Source organism: Typopeltis vanoorti, chromosome 4 (assembly GCF_054136105.1).
Source record: "Typopeltis vanoorti isolate ZY-2024b chromosome 4, IOZ_Tvanoo_1.0, whole genome shotgun sequence".
Taxonomy (NCBI): domain Eukaryota; kingdom Metazoa; phylum Arthropoda; class Arachnida; order Uropygi; family Thelyphonidae; genus Typopeltis; species Typopeltis vanoorti.
Window position 1 is genome coordinate 69564811 of NC_143552.1, and position 14663 is coordinate 69579473.

At 32.1% G+C, this 14663-nt stretch overlaps 1 protein-coding gene across 1 annotated transcript in view; it reads left to right on the plus strand.

The window, feature by feature from the left end:
- The window catches only part of LOC150107392 (ethanolaminephosphotransferase 1-like), a 182192-nt gene extending 171384 nt beyond the window's left edge, over positions 1 to 10808 (plus strand). Inside the window, exon 9 of the mRNA XM_090391860.1 lies at positions 2818 to 10808. Coding sequence (XP_090247986.1) covers positions 2818 to 2883 — 66 coding nt within the window. The 3' untranslated portion in view covers positions 2884 to 10808. The remainder of the gene's footprint in view (positions 1 to 2817) is intronic.
- The last annotated feature ends 3855 nt before the right edge of the window (positions 10809 to 14663 follow it).

Here is a 14663-nt window from a genome sequence, read left to right on the forward strand (position 1 = left end):
GGCTCCTTTTCTTTGAGCTTCACTACCAAAGCAGGAATGCCTCGTGTCCATTTTATCACGTGCCTTCTTTAAGAACCTGTACATAAATGACCTACTTTCACTCCACTGATCCTGACCACGCTGATGATAGTAAACTCCATTCACTCTACTTATTCGACAAACTATGCAGTGCTTGGACATTTCAAGCTTCATCTGCAACCAGTGCCTTAAACACTGATCCCCATACCATCCTTCATTTGAGCAAAGATAACCTGGTCATCTTCACTGCCACCAAAATGCAGTCTTGCCTTTTCTCTTGCAAAAGGTCTCAGCTCGCCTACCCTTACTCTCAGTAACAAAGCAAATCACTAGTCAGGATCAGATTTCTCTGCTTGACTGACATAAACCCATTGCATCAGCAGCTTCCTTAGCCTTTAAAATACTATGCATTCTCTTTTGTTCATGATGCTTTTCACCCACTCAGCTACCAACTCCATACAAATCCCATATCTACCCATCTTTAGAATACTGCTCACTTATGTGGGTAGTATACCTTAAAGTTCTCAGTGCTGTCCAGAAGAGAGGAATTTGACTCAGATGATCTTCCCTCACACTCACTTCAGTTTCTCTCTCTCTAGACAGTTTCATCTTTGCCTCTTTTCTGCAGATACTTCTGTGGACACTGTTCCACTAAACTGGAAACTGTCATTCCTCCACTTGCTTTTTGGGCTTGTTAAAACATGAGCAGCAGTTGTCTAGCATTCCTTTTCAATGCAACTGCAAAGACAACTGCTTCTCCTTTTTATTCCATTTATTCCTGTCCTCTGGAATAGCCTTACTCACGGAGTGTTCCAAATAACTGCAACCCTAACCTCCGGCTCTTCGTTGTCATTAAACTTCATCTTTCCTATACTGACTCTTACCTGTACTCCACTTACTCAACAATAATGTGCTTATAGGTTCTTCTACCGATTCTACATGGGATCGTTTTTTTTTTTTTAAATCGTTTTATGGGATCAAATGTTTTAATTTTAATAACTGTTTATATGACATTCAGAAAAAAGAAGGCAAAGCATGTCTGGACAGCTCAGTCAGTAAAGCTTTAATCTTTAAACCTAAGGGTGCAGAATTTGTTCATGTTCACTGACACTTTGTTTTACTAGTTTGGTTGGCCAAGTACTTATCATCTCCATTCTCCAACTAATCAGGAAATGATTATTATTATTATTATTCAGGCCTTCATGGAGTCGACTCATTTTGGGAGGTCCTTCTTAGGAAATACAAAGTCTATCATACCACTCCTTGAACTCATTGACCATTCTTGCTCTAACCACTCTCTCAAGCAATGCATTCCATGGTTCAACCACCCTCTTTGCAAAGAAATCACTCCTCACCCTCTTTCCTTTCGTAACTTCCAGGGATGGCCCCTTGTCATCGTTCCTTCCTGCTGTTCCACCAAGCAAAAGAACTCCCCAATGGCTCATCCTGTAACTACCTCTCAACAGTTTAAAAGTCTCGATCATATCACCTCTCCTTCTATCCACCAAACTCTGCAGTCCACATTTCCTCAGCTGATCCTCATAACTAACATTGTACAGTCCTGAAACCATCTTTGTTATCTGCCTCTGTACTCTTTCCACAGGTAATTTATCCCCTTAAATTCCCATGGGACCAAATTTGAGAACAGTTGTCTAAGTGTGGTCTGATCAGGGTCTTATACAATGGAATGATAACTCTTATCTCTGCAGGTCAGTGTCCTTCTCAATATTGCAGCAATCCCCTGGGTTACCTTCACCACCTTTACAATATGCTCCCTGAATTTCAGTTTTCTATCAATCATCATCCCCCAGATCTCTTGTCTCCCCTACTTCCTCCAGTACAGCTCCTCTAATCGAGTGTGCAGCATCGCATCGATGAATCCCAGACTTCAAGACTTTACATTTTGCTGCATTAAACCAAATCCCCCATTCATTTGCCCATCTGTCTAGTTTATTCAAATCCTCTTGCAGGGCTGCCACATCTGCACTATTACTTATAATCATTCCCAGCTTCACATCATCTGCAAACAACTGAATATCCCCCTTGCAATCCATTGACAATGTCATTGATATAAAGGTTGAACAATACAGGTCCCAATACTGAGCCCTGTGGAACCCCACTTGTAACCTTCTGCTTCCTTGATATTGCCCCACCATACACAACTCTGATAAATATCAGGCAGCCAATCCTGAATCCAGTTGACTAACCCGACATTTAAACCCATGTGCTGCAACTTAAATTTCAGCTTATCATTGTAGCACATTGCCACAGTAGATTGAAATTGCAGATTCTAATTTGTGGGTTGGATTCACATTTAAAAAAAAGAAAGAAAGAAATAAGTGACTCAATTCTGGAACTCGGAATAACTTTTTATTCACCATTTTACGGCTATTCTTATATTAAAAAAAAAAAGAAGAAGAAGACTATTATAATGACTGGTGTTCCTAGAATTCTTGGTTAATTTTTTTGACATCAGTGTTTCTTTTTGTCACTTCCTGAAGGTAGAATTTGTCAAAACATCGATATTGTGTCAGTTATTCAATGCTTAGCATTTTCTAAAAAATGAATACTAATCTAAAAGATTGCCTTCATTTTATGATTAAAATCCAGTGTCATTGTTAAAAATTTATTACTGACTATTTTTATACATTTGGTTTTTTCTGATGTTTGTTAGTGTACTAATCATTCTATATATCCTTCACTTCCATTTTTACATTTTCAAGAAAAAGTATATTTGGATCCCTATATATATATATATATATATATTTTTTTTTTTTTTTTTTTCTCATTGTTTTTTAGGTACAACAGATGTGCAAGCATTTTAAAATTTACTGCTTTTCACTCCAAAAATGTGCTGACAATTGACATTTGAATGACTATGAAGATCTACAGAAAAGTATTAAAGCAACTTCATCATGCCTTCCATTAATGCCTATTTTCTGTAACCAGTGGTTACATTTTTATATGTGCATATATATATATACACATACATATATCACTAAGGAAAAAAAAAACATCATCTCTGCTTGCTTCCTAGATGATATAATTTATACAAACCCTGTAATTTATGAATGATCATACCCATGTCATTTTATAATGCTTGAAATTAATTTGAAAATTCATCTGGTAGTATTCTTAATGATTCATCTTGTCCTTTAGATTTAATTTACTTACATTTGTTTAAATTATAATGGTATATGGGAACAAAAAATAGCATGCACAAAAATATCCTTGTATTCCATTTTAAAATATAATCAGATTGAACAGTTTTTAATTCTTGCATAGTTTAATAAGTTTAAAAATTCTGTAAGTTGACTGAAATTTTTGATATATAAATGTCATTTTATAAAATTTACATGTGTACATTTTTTAATATCAGGCATTGTTTTTTTCCCATCAGATAACCATGTATGCCTATGTCTTTTTCTATATATGAAATTGTTTTAGATATGCATTAAAACAGTAGATATTATTTTATTTGACAGTTTTGTAGCTTGATTTTTTTTTGTATCCAATCATTGTAAGCATATTCATGTTAAATATTAAAAGTAATCTTGCAATACAGCTGTGCACAAAAGCACATGTATATGATTAATATTATTTTTAACTGTGCATTTTTGTGAATAGTTTGTGTCCTTCAAAAGTCTTCCAAGTATAATGTTATTCCATTAAAAAGCAGTTGAGTGCAGTTTGAAAGCTTTGCATTTTAAGCATTTTTCATATTTATACAATTTTAATGAAAGTTTAATAGAAATGTGGTTCTTTATTAGAATTCAAGTTTGAAAGTATAGGTTTTGTAATATGGAAGATTTTATAATTTTCTTATGTTGCTTTCTTTCTGACTGTTAAAATTTTTCAGAAAGTTTGAAATTTTTTTTAATGAAGTAGAAAAAACATTGCTTGGATTTATATACATATAAGATTTTACATATTTTAAATAGTTTTTCATTTAAATGATTTTGAGTTCTCACCAACATTTTGTTTATATCTGAGAATGATGTATAGCATTAAAACTTTTTGCTGTGATGTTTGCTGATACTGTTTTACCTTCTTTCTTAAACTCCTACTATTAACAGATTTATGTGAAATAATTGTTTTCAGAGTTTAATGAAGTATGATTATATACATTGCATATGCTGACAAACCCAAATACCTGTCATCTTTCCTCTGTTAAAGTATACAAGGCATCATATTTGAAGCAATTTAAGATGTTCAAAAGCAAGGAGTTTTAAACACGTATAACATTTTGAGTTCAGAGCTATGTAACTTTTTTTTTTTAATTGGTTCTCTGGAAGCAGTATATATACTTTCAAGTGTAATGATGCTAAAAATACAGAGCAACAAACTTGGAGGAGTAAATTTTGAAGTTGAACTTCTTATTTTTGAATTGTAAGAGGTTTAGTGAGTGACTTTTATACTTAAAAAAATAATGAAATGAAATAAAAAGGAACTATTTTTATGAAACATCATTATAAATCCATGCAAATGATGTCTTCAGTATTCTTTAACATTTTCTAGATTTAAAAATGTTCACCCCAGTGGCCTTACTCCTGTTTCTCTTGGCATTTCCACAGTGACACACACAATTTCAAGACTTAGAACTGATAACATTGCAACTGCTAATTTTTCATTTCTTTTGATTTAAGTTTCCTGAAGCAAATTAAACTTCATATCACTGTTTTTGCCACATTAGTAATTCCTCTGCTTAGTGTTATGTGTTAATGGTAGCTATGTAATTCAATATGTAGGGCATTGGTCGAATTTAGTGACATTTGCTTTTATTTAGGTAATCACACTAAAAAAATTGTATAAATTTGCATAAATGAGAAAAATGGCTAGAAATAACTGACTAGACTGCTCTTATAGTAAACTTTAAAGAGATAGGCAATGGTAGCTGGCTTAATCACTGTATTTGTGTATTAATTTTTTTTTGTCAGTAATTGTGCATGAAGGATAGGATCAGGGAATTAGTGTACATTGTGTAGGTTAACCCATACTTCTGCAGACATAAGACACTCCTGGAATAATGAGTAACCAACCTATTCCGTAGGATTTTGTTTTGAATTCCTACAGGGTAAAAGTGGGTCTAACTGTGAACGTAGATTAGGAGTGTAGGTTAATCAAGAAGTAATGCATATACATCTTCACAGAATTATTGATGAAGTAGATATGAAATTGTTGATATTCAGAAAATATTCTCCTTTGAAAAATATTAATCATTGTTTTGTAATGAAAGATGTGCCAAAAGGGGAAGGCATTAGTTTCATTGGGGGGGAGGATATAAAATGTGTTAATACCATGGTGCTCAGTAGGCTTTTAAAACTTTGTAGAAATTTATCTACATTGCTGCATAACATAATGTTGAATGTTTTTCTTTTAGAAAAAATGAAATGATGCATTCTTATTTTCCTGTGAATGTATTATGTGAACATAATTCCTTAGGATAATGGAATATTGACTTAGAAGTTTTAACTTATCTGATGCTTTTCTCCCTGAAATTGCATATGTAGCACATCCTTACCATTAAAGTATGTACATTTGTATTATATCATCGTAAAATGTAAATCTTCTATTTCTATAAATTGCATTGGCTTGAATCACGTTCTTGCAATAACTCATGATCATCTAATAGGGTGTGTGAAACTATGAAAAAATACCAGTCAGAGTTCTATATCACCAATATTATTTTAAAAGCAGTTTACTAAAGCAAACATTACACTTATAAACATTTCATTTATTATACATTGTACACATAGCTTCATTATATTGTAATCATTTCTTGCAATATAAAAGTTGCTATCCTGAAACAATTCAAGCTTCAAAAGATTCTGTGAATACAATAATGATTGTAGGATATATACATATATGAAGTAATAGTTGCAATTCTCAGTCATGAAAATTGTGTGGATATATCAACCAACTATGATGCATTTGAAAACAAAATTGTCAGGAATTTTATTTTGAGAATCTAATATATTAGATGTAATAAATGTTAATATAATATTAGACTACAGGATGAGTTTATTAATCTTACATGCTGCAATTTCATAAATTTTCATGAATACAAATGTTATGAAAAGGTTTTTTTTAATAATTGCTAATATTGTTTTCCTTTTCTTTCTGATCCAGAATAATAGTTACCTTTTAAGTCATTAATGGTAATCTGATCTTGTACAATAAAAACAAAAGGGAATGCAAAGTATGCAATTTAAGTTTGTTCCTTGCTATCCCCATGTTGACCTTTGAAAGAGTCTTATATGCAGTTTCATTATAGCATATAATCACGCAAAACTTGTGAAATATAGATTAAACTTACTATGCTGACATATATCATGAAATAGTATTATTTTAAGTAGTCTGAATTGAATGAATTTATTCTGACGTATTGTCTTTCTAAAAGGCTTCATGCTCTGAAATCTATTAATGTTAACATTGTGTGGTTAATCTATGCAATTATAGTATCAAAAAACTAATACTTGCATTGAATCAAAAAAGTTTACTTCAGTAATGTATTTTTTGCATGGGCACTTCCATGGAGATGCCCATGCATTAATTTATTTTTTCTTCCTTGTTCTACATTTATAACTTCTGAAAAATTACACGTGTGCATGTATTATATATATATATTTATATATATATATATATATATATATACATCTTCAGTTTAATAGACTAATTGTTGGGAGAAGAGGATATCTGTAAAAGTCTGCTTAAAAAAAAAAACGGCACATTTGTCACATAAAAGCTACTTGATTTACATTTTTCTGGATACATCAGATTTTGAATTATTACTAATTCTAATTTGCTTGACAGATGTGTTCTTTAACTTTTTCTATCCATCATGGATTAATTAAAAAAAAAAAAAATCGATGACATAGGGCAAACTAAACAGACAACGTGTAATGGAGATGTACAGAAATAATACCGACCGACCTATACACGGTGCTCACTTCCAGTTTACAAGTTCTCAGTATTTCTTGTATTTTGGATTCATTTAAACCAGAAACTGTTATGATTTGAGTAGGAATATACAGATATCACAGCATATTTACATGCTAGATTTATATCTTGGCTGCCTAGCCATCAATGCACTATAGAAAATTTTGTCTGTTAAATTGAGGATATACTGTTGTTGTGTACGTATCCTATGTGTAAGAGAGCAAAACTTATAGTACATGAATGCCATCTGTGGACAAGATATTAAGGAACGGGGAATCTGATGATGTATTTATTAAACAGTCGAAGATTTTAAGCCATTCCAAAGAACAGGTAGAATGATAAAGGAAGAACGGTGCTGATCATTTCAGCAGAGCATTGTCCGTGAAAATACCTATAGAAGAAAATTAGTGAGAAAGAATGTCTTAGAGATCATCAGTTAATTGAATTGAGGGTTGAATAGGTTGTGGCTGCAATGTGCTTTCATGTGTAGAGGTGTATTGCCTCAAGAAGAGAGAGAGAGATCTAGTCTTTAGCTGTTATTAGTAAGGGAAAGTAAAAGTGAGATCTTGTCGGAATAAGAGAACACAGAGTTTTGACAAAGTTGAAGTTATTAGGTTACTTTCACCCTAATGAAAATTGAGAGATCAGGCTTTAATGTACTTGTTATTGAAGATCTGCAAATGATTATGCACCACAGACCTAGCCAAAGGAAAAGAATTGAACATACTTGAACTATGAATAGGGTTTGAGATCATTTGTGTACATGAGGAAACAACTGCAAGCATAGAACCAGTAATAATGAGGAAAACATGAAAGAAACATTTACCATTAGCTTTAATGGTGGATAACTGAAGATCAGAAGATTTATTATTTGTAAACTTATATATAGTATGCACATCAGTATATTATTAGTAATTTATATCATCTGCTCAGGGAAGAAACTTTCAACTGATAGCACACTTCACTTTTGAAATTCTCTTTACCTTTGGTTTCTTCATTGGTCCCTGAATATGAATTAAATTCTTCAACATCTGTGGGCTGATCATATTGAAAATTTTTTTTTTTCCACTTGCTGAGTAATTGTGCTTTCTACATGAAATTGAAATTAATATTTTAAAAATTACATTTGGGAAACTTTGTATTTGTATTTCATCTCAGTCAGAGAAGAGCTCCATTAAGATTTAGAATTTATATTTTGGCAAAGATGATTTCGGAAGTATCTATCACACTGAAAATATTTTTCAGCTGTGATGTAGATTCAACTTTTGTTTTATGGAGAGGATTCCTTAACAAAATTGTCCATAAGGAACTATAAAATGTTGAATGATTATTGATGAAATGGTTGGTATGATATTAAAATATGTAAGGAGAAATTAGATTTTCCCATTGTTGAAAAGTGAGTAAAGAATAAGAATCTTTCTCTTTTTTTTTTTTATCAGAATTTATCATCATCTCACACTAAGCTCTATTAACCTGCCACTCCAAGCAGTTTGCTCAAAGTTTTTATTTTCTCTAAGACATTGTTTTACTGCAATGGCAGTGCCTATTGTGAATTCTGATTCAATTTCCTGTCTTTTGGCTCTGCTATATAAGCTTTATTGTTATGACGAAGTTTTAGCAGATCTCTAAAAATTGTTTCATTACAAATAAATTTTTTGTTACTAGCTTTTTTTTTTGTCTTTCAGCTTTCCATCAGTTATATTTGTTTTATAAATTGGGCATTATTTACAAATCTGTGAAAACACTTATCCAGAATTTTGGATGCAAGATGATGGTTGATTTGAAATTGGTTACCTCTAATTGTTGGGAAATTTCAGAGAATTTTTGGATTTGTTAGATCATGGGAATAGAATATTATTTGTCAAGCTTGTCAGAAACATTTAAATAAACTGATTTTCATGCCCCTTTTAGCATTACCTTGCAACACTTTCTAAATATTCAATTTTTTTTTTTAATGTTTTTGATTAATATCCAAATACTTAATATTGCCCGTTCAAAAACTGAATCTTTTAAGCATAAATGAATCAGCTTTTGAGACATTTTTATACATTGTCAGGCAAGATATCTACCAGAGTAGAATATCTTAAATTAATAGCTATATATATATACATGTACTGTCAATTCTGAATGCAGCAAACTGTCCCTGTGAGTTTATTATAGTGAGGGTCAACTGTTCATACATATTTGTCTTGGTTAGTGAAATGTATCCATTTAAGAGATTATGCTATAAATAGCCATTAATATACTGATCTTGGTTGAGAGATGAGTAGTGAAAAATGATTGGAAAAATAATTTGTGTATTAAAAAATGCTTTTTCCAAATGGCATATACTTGAAATATTCAGAAAAAACATTTTGCATTTTAGGAAATTTACTCATTTTTATCCCTCTCACAATAACAGGTACTTAATGATTGCTAAAACAAGGCAAATTGTGATATGATATAATGATAATTAATATTAAGTGCAGTATTATTCAAGTAACTTTTAATGCTACAATGATTTTTTTTGTCTTTAACCCATTTAGTTCAATAAATATGTAAAATTATTATTAGTGAATGTTAATATTATTATGTATCTATACATAATCATAAAATCAATGTCATTCTCCACATGACAAAGGAAACAATTCGTAATTTCTTGATAAATAAAAGCTTTCTTTTATGTTTCAGAATTGTATGTACATGCCACTGTCTTCATACGGAGATGTTTTAAAAATTATGCTTCACCGATGTAATATTGCATGAGACATTCTTTACTCTCATAAAGCTTGCAGATTAACTTAATTTATAAATTTGAAGATTGGATGTTTCTTTCAACCTATTGTCATTAACTCACTAATGTATTTGCCCTTATTTTTTAATTGTAAACAGTAATGCTATTTTGCTGTACATTGATAACATTCCAAACCATGTGTGAAATAAAAAGCTTTAGAATTTTTGATTTCATGCAAAGATATACTAAATTATATATATATATGGAATACTCTTGAAATTAGAGGTTTTGAAGTGATTCTAATATTTCATGTATGTCTTTACCAATATGGTCATACTGTATATAGTTTTGTGTTTAGTAATATTTTATTAATGTTCAGGGTGAATTAGCATGTGAGAAGAAAAATATGAATTAAAGTGCCTTATTTCAAGATGAGTGTTATAATTTGCACACTGAATACTGCCGTGTATATGTGAATGTTTGCCTATTTTTTCATTAGATGCCAAATATTTTATATATATATTATAGAACTACTATAGTTATGTGGTAAAACACTGCACCTCTCATACTGTATTAGCTTCTTGTGTATGTGTGTGCATATGCACAGTAAATTATCTATCAGTGTTTTCAGAGAATAATTTATAACACTGAATTAGGCAAATACAACTGCTAAATATTTGTTATATTGAAATAAGACCAAAGCAGAGAACTTAATTTGACATTTCATTGTGTGCTTGCATGTGCTCATATGTATTTAATCTTATACATACAGGTATATTATGAAAGTTTTTTTGAAAATTATATTATATATATATAAAATAGTTTAATTTTTTTTGTTTAAAACAAATTGTTTATATAATGTGGAGCTATTTAACTTGTATATATACACACACACCAGAAATGCAAATAGCTTTTATGGTGTTTCAGAACTGCTTTTACCTACTGCAAAGGTAAAATCTTGTGTAAATTCATAAGCTTATAGATTCAAAGGTTTGTGGTGTTTATTGCTGTCAAGAAGCAAAAATTGTAAAATTTGTAAAATGTTTCCATTGTGCAATAGACCAGTGGTTCTGTGAAAAAATATAAAACAAAGGGCCTGAAATATTTTAAAATAAAGTCATAATGAATGTCTCTTATACAACAACCTTTTTTCTCTTTGTTTTTTTATGCTGTTATTTAAATAACATTGTTTTATCTAAGAAAATTAGTTATATGTAAGCTTACTCGTCCATGGAAGACTGGGGATATGCTGTTCAGCTCAACTTGCCTACCTTCCATGTGCATATGTTTGCTTTCATGCCTGTGAAGCTTATTACAAAACAAAAAATATATGGGCTTTTTTCCCAAAAAAAATCATACCTTTCATGCCCAAAATGATAGGCCTGAATGTTAGAAATTGTAAATTGGTCATTGCCCGTGTTTAAGTTATTGCCTACAAGCAATTTCAAGAATCAGAGTATAGTAGATGCTTTTTTTATTTTATATATTCTTAGACCTAACTGGTATATTGTATAAAATAGCATGGGTTCAGTAGTATTTTTGTTTGTAGGTTAAAAATCCTACTTGCCTTACCTAATGATAGATGCTGGGAGAGCACCCTTGAAATATGGCTTCAAAAAGTTACATATTTGATTTCTAGAGGATTTCCAGTTACTCTTAGCCCACACAGTAGTCTATTATGAATGATATATATTTTGTACAAAATGATTCTAGTGTGCAATACACAATAGATTGTCTTATTGTCCAAAGGAATAGGCAAGATCATTTAGTCCTAACTTTTGGAAATTGAAGCAGATATAATTAGCCTTGTTGGTATGGCTGCTCTAAATGGAACAGGCTGCTGGTTTGAATCCTGTTGTGGGCATGGATCTTTAGGTGGAAGGTGAACTTTATTGCATGATGTGAGACCACCCTGCTAAGTTGGAGGGCAGCTTTCTTATATGTATATAATTTTTTTTAAGTAGAAAAAATATTACTGTAATCTTGCAGTAATATAATATTTTTAAGCTCACATAATTTTGCAGGGAGAAGTTACATAAAATTTTTCTAATGGAAATTCTAAAAGGAGTTCTAATGAAATTTTTCAGTTGCAGGATTAAAAACCCAAGTTGCCTGCACCTGAGTAACTTGGGCACCAGTTGAAGAAAGGGTTAGGAAAAAGGTGTTCGTTATTAAAATAGAACTTGTGCAGTCTTTTTGAGCTGACCATCGCTTTGCACAAATGTCACTTTCACAGGGAGATGAATTTTGCTGATGAAATCAAGTTCTATTGATAGCAACTATAAACCAGGACTCATGCTGCATATTAGGACGTGTTCAGTCATAACATAATATTTCAGGGAAGTGAGATTTCAACACATTTTTTTGAAGTTGATAGGTTAAGAACCTGTTTCATCCTAACCTAAAATTGATTTTTCTGAGTCAGAGCTAGACTAACTTTCAAAGCAGTTATTAATCTATAGAAGTTTCTTTAGCCAATTACTGGAATTGATTTTATTTAGATATAGAATAGTCTCCAAACTGGTGATAGGGGTAAAATACCTTGCTTTCTTTAAAGTTTGCTTGAGACATTGAACATGTATCTGTATGATAATTTCTATGACTACACTGATAGAAGAAAGATCCTTATTGGTTCGATTCTATGAAATGATTAAAGGAACTCGTCTGAGTTTGAGAAAATAAGCAAGTAGAATACTTTCATGCTTTTTTTGTAAAGCAAATATTTGTCTGAAATAGTATGGGTTCTATAGTCAATTTTCTTGAGCTTACGGGACAAAACACCTGAGAAGAAACCCACCTGTTCCTGCCAGAAATCGACTGATTTTGTTAAGAATTAACAAAGTAACTAAAATTATGTGGCGAGTATGATGTATTGTCAGGGGTGAAAGGATTTTTTTGCTGTTCTGTGGGATGAACTCGGGGTTTCTGAAACAGTTAATGTTTCACCAGATGGAGAGATTTGCTGGCAAAGGTTGGTCGATTAGTAGAGCCTCTGCTACTAATGGCTCAGTTAAGTAAGTTTGAGTGCAGTTAGTAGTTTGAAGGGGCCAATCGTTCGATGCTGTTGGCACACTCCCTCGATGAGTCTTTGGACTCCCTGGAGGTGTCAAATAATTTCTATGATTTTGGCAGTTACATTTCCAATGCAAACACTGACAGCTAGAGTAAAATACAGAAAAATTTCACTTAATGCAATTAATTAATCCATCAATTAATGCGCACTTATGCAAATAAATCGCGTTATGCGAATACAATAGCCAATCGGAATGCTATATAATTCATGCATCCAAAATGCTATATATTAGAGGATAAAATCAAAGTTAATTAATTGCTTAAATTTTTATTTAATGTCTATTTGATTGAGCTACTTTTTTACAAAAAATTAAGTAAAGATATTTGAATAGTGCTCTACTTTTTCATCTTATGCAATTTGCGATCGCTTTATTTCCGCGGACTTTGAAGCTTCGTTCCATATCAGGATCAGCATCAAACAAAATTTTCTTAGCATGCTCAATGTGATTGAAAACATAGCTCAAGTTTTTTTGCAGTTAGCTTCTTAATCGTAACATTCTCTTCTTGTTCACACTCCTTATCTTCTTCATATGTACACTATCCTTGTTGAAGATCATTCTCGCTTAACTGTTCTGAATGGGAATCGAGCAAGTTTCTCACATCTTCATTACCCAGGAATTCCATATCAGGAGTTGAATATAATAAAGCCTTATAGGCAGGGCTAATCCAAGAGTATCTGATTCCCCTAGGCAAAGAAAATTTGGGTGCTCCTATACATTGTCTCTCTGTATGTCATACTCACACAAGCACACGGACACCTACACATGTGGATATTTATAAAAATAATATGAACATTAAAAAAATTTATTAAGTAAAACCAATACATTTGTATACATGTATGATTACTCCTAATATCTGTATAGCAAGAAAATTATTACATCTTAAATACAAAAATTATGAAAAATTAAATTAAGCGGCTATTTGTTCCCGTATATATATATATAGGGAGTAGGCGAGGCCATTTAGCCCTATCTAACTTTTGGAGACTGAGTGGGCAGTTCAATCTCCACTGGTAGCCAATCAGAGATAGCTGGCCCAAGGCTATCACTAATTAATCGGTACGCAGTGAAGAAGGCGGCTAACAAGTGCTGATTTTTTATTTATTTTTTTTAAATTAAGCGCCCCTAGGCGATTGCCTAGGTTCGGCTAATGATAAAACCGGCCCTGCTTATAGGTATCTAAAAGCATAACGAAGGAAAAGCGAACATGCGTTTGTTATGATAGCTTTGAGTAAACAGCTGAGTGTCACTAGCCACTGCCCATTGGCTGCTACATTGACAAGTGCTGCTGCTCGCTGCAGATTGGCAACATAAAATTTTGCTTAATGTAAAAAAAACTGTGTTAGCTGATTAATCACTCACTTAAAGAAAGAAAGAAATGGTATCATTTCACTCAATTGCGCATAGCGAATTCGCGTTAAGCGAGGTTTTCTTGTATATCTTATAGAAACTAAATAAAACAATTGGTGAGTTTAAGACAAAAATCGTGAAAATGCTCGTTGGTTCCAGCTTAAACTTCAGAGAGATGGATGGCTGTAAACTTCATTATATGAAAAAACTTCTCTCAGAACGGATGGAACAATGGAGATTTTAAGAACAAAAATGGTCGATTGGTAGAGCTTCTGCTACTAATGTCTCATGCAAAAATTTAAACAAGTTTGAGCATGGTAGTAATTGGAATGAGGATCTATCGTTTGATAAAAATTTGGTCACCATCTCTTTCCACGCTTCTTTTTCAACAGTTGCCATTTTTTCTTCAAACAGTTTATCCTTCATAGGTTTCCTGATGTCCGGACCGATTAAAATACCTTCTTTCAATTTTGCTGTAGATAATCCTGGAAATTTTGCACAGATGTATTTAAAACACTCTGTCTTTTGCCAAAGCCTTGACAAATTGCTTCATCAATCCCAGCTTTATGTGA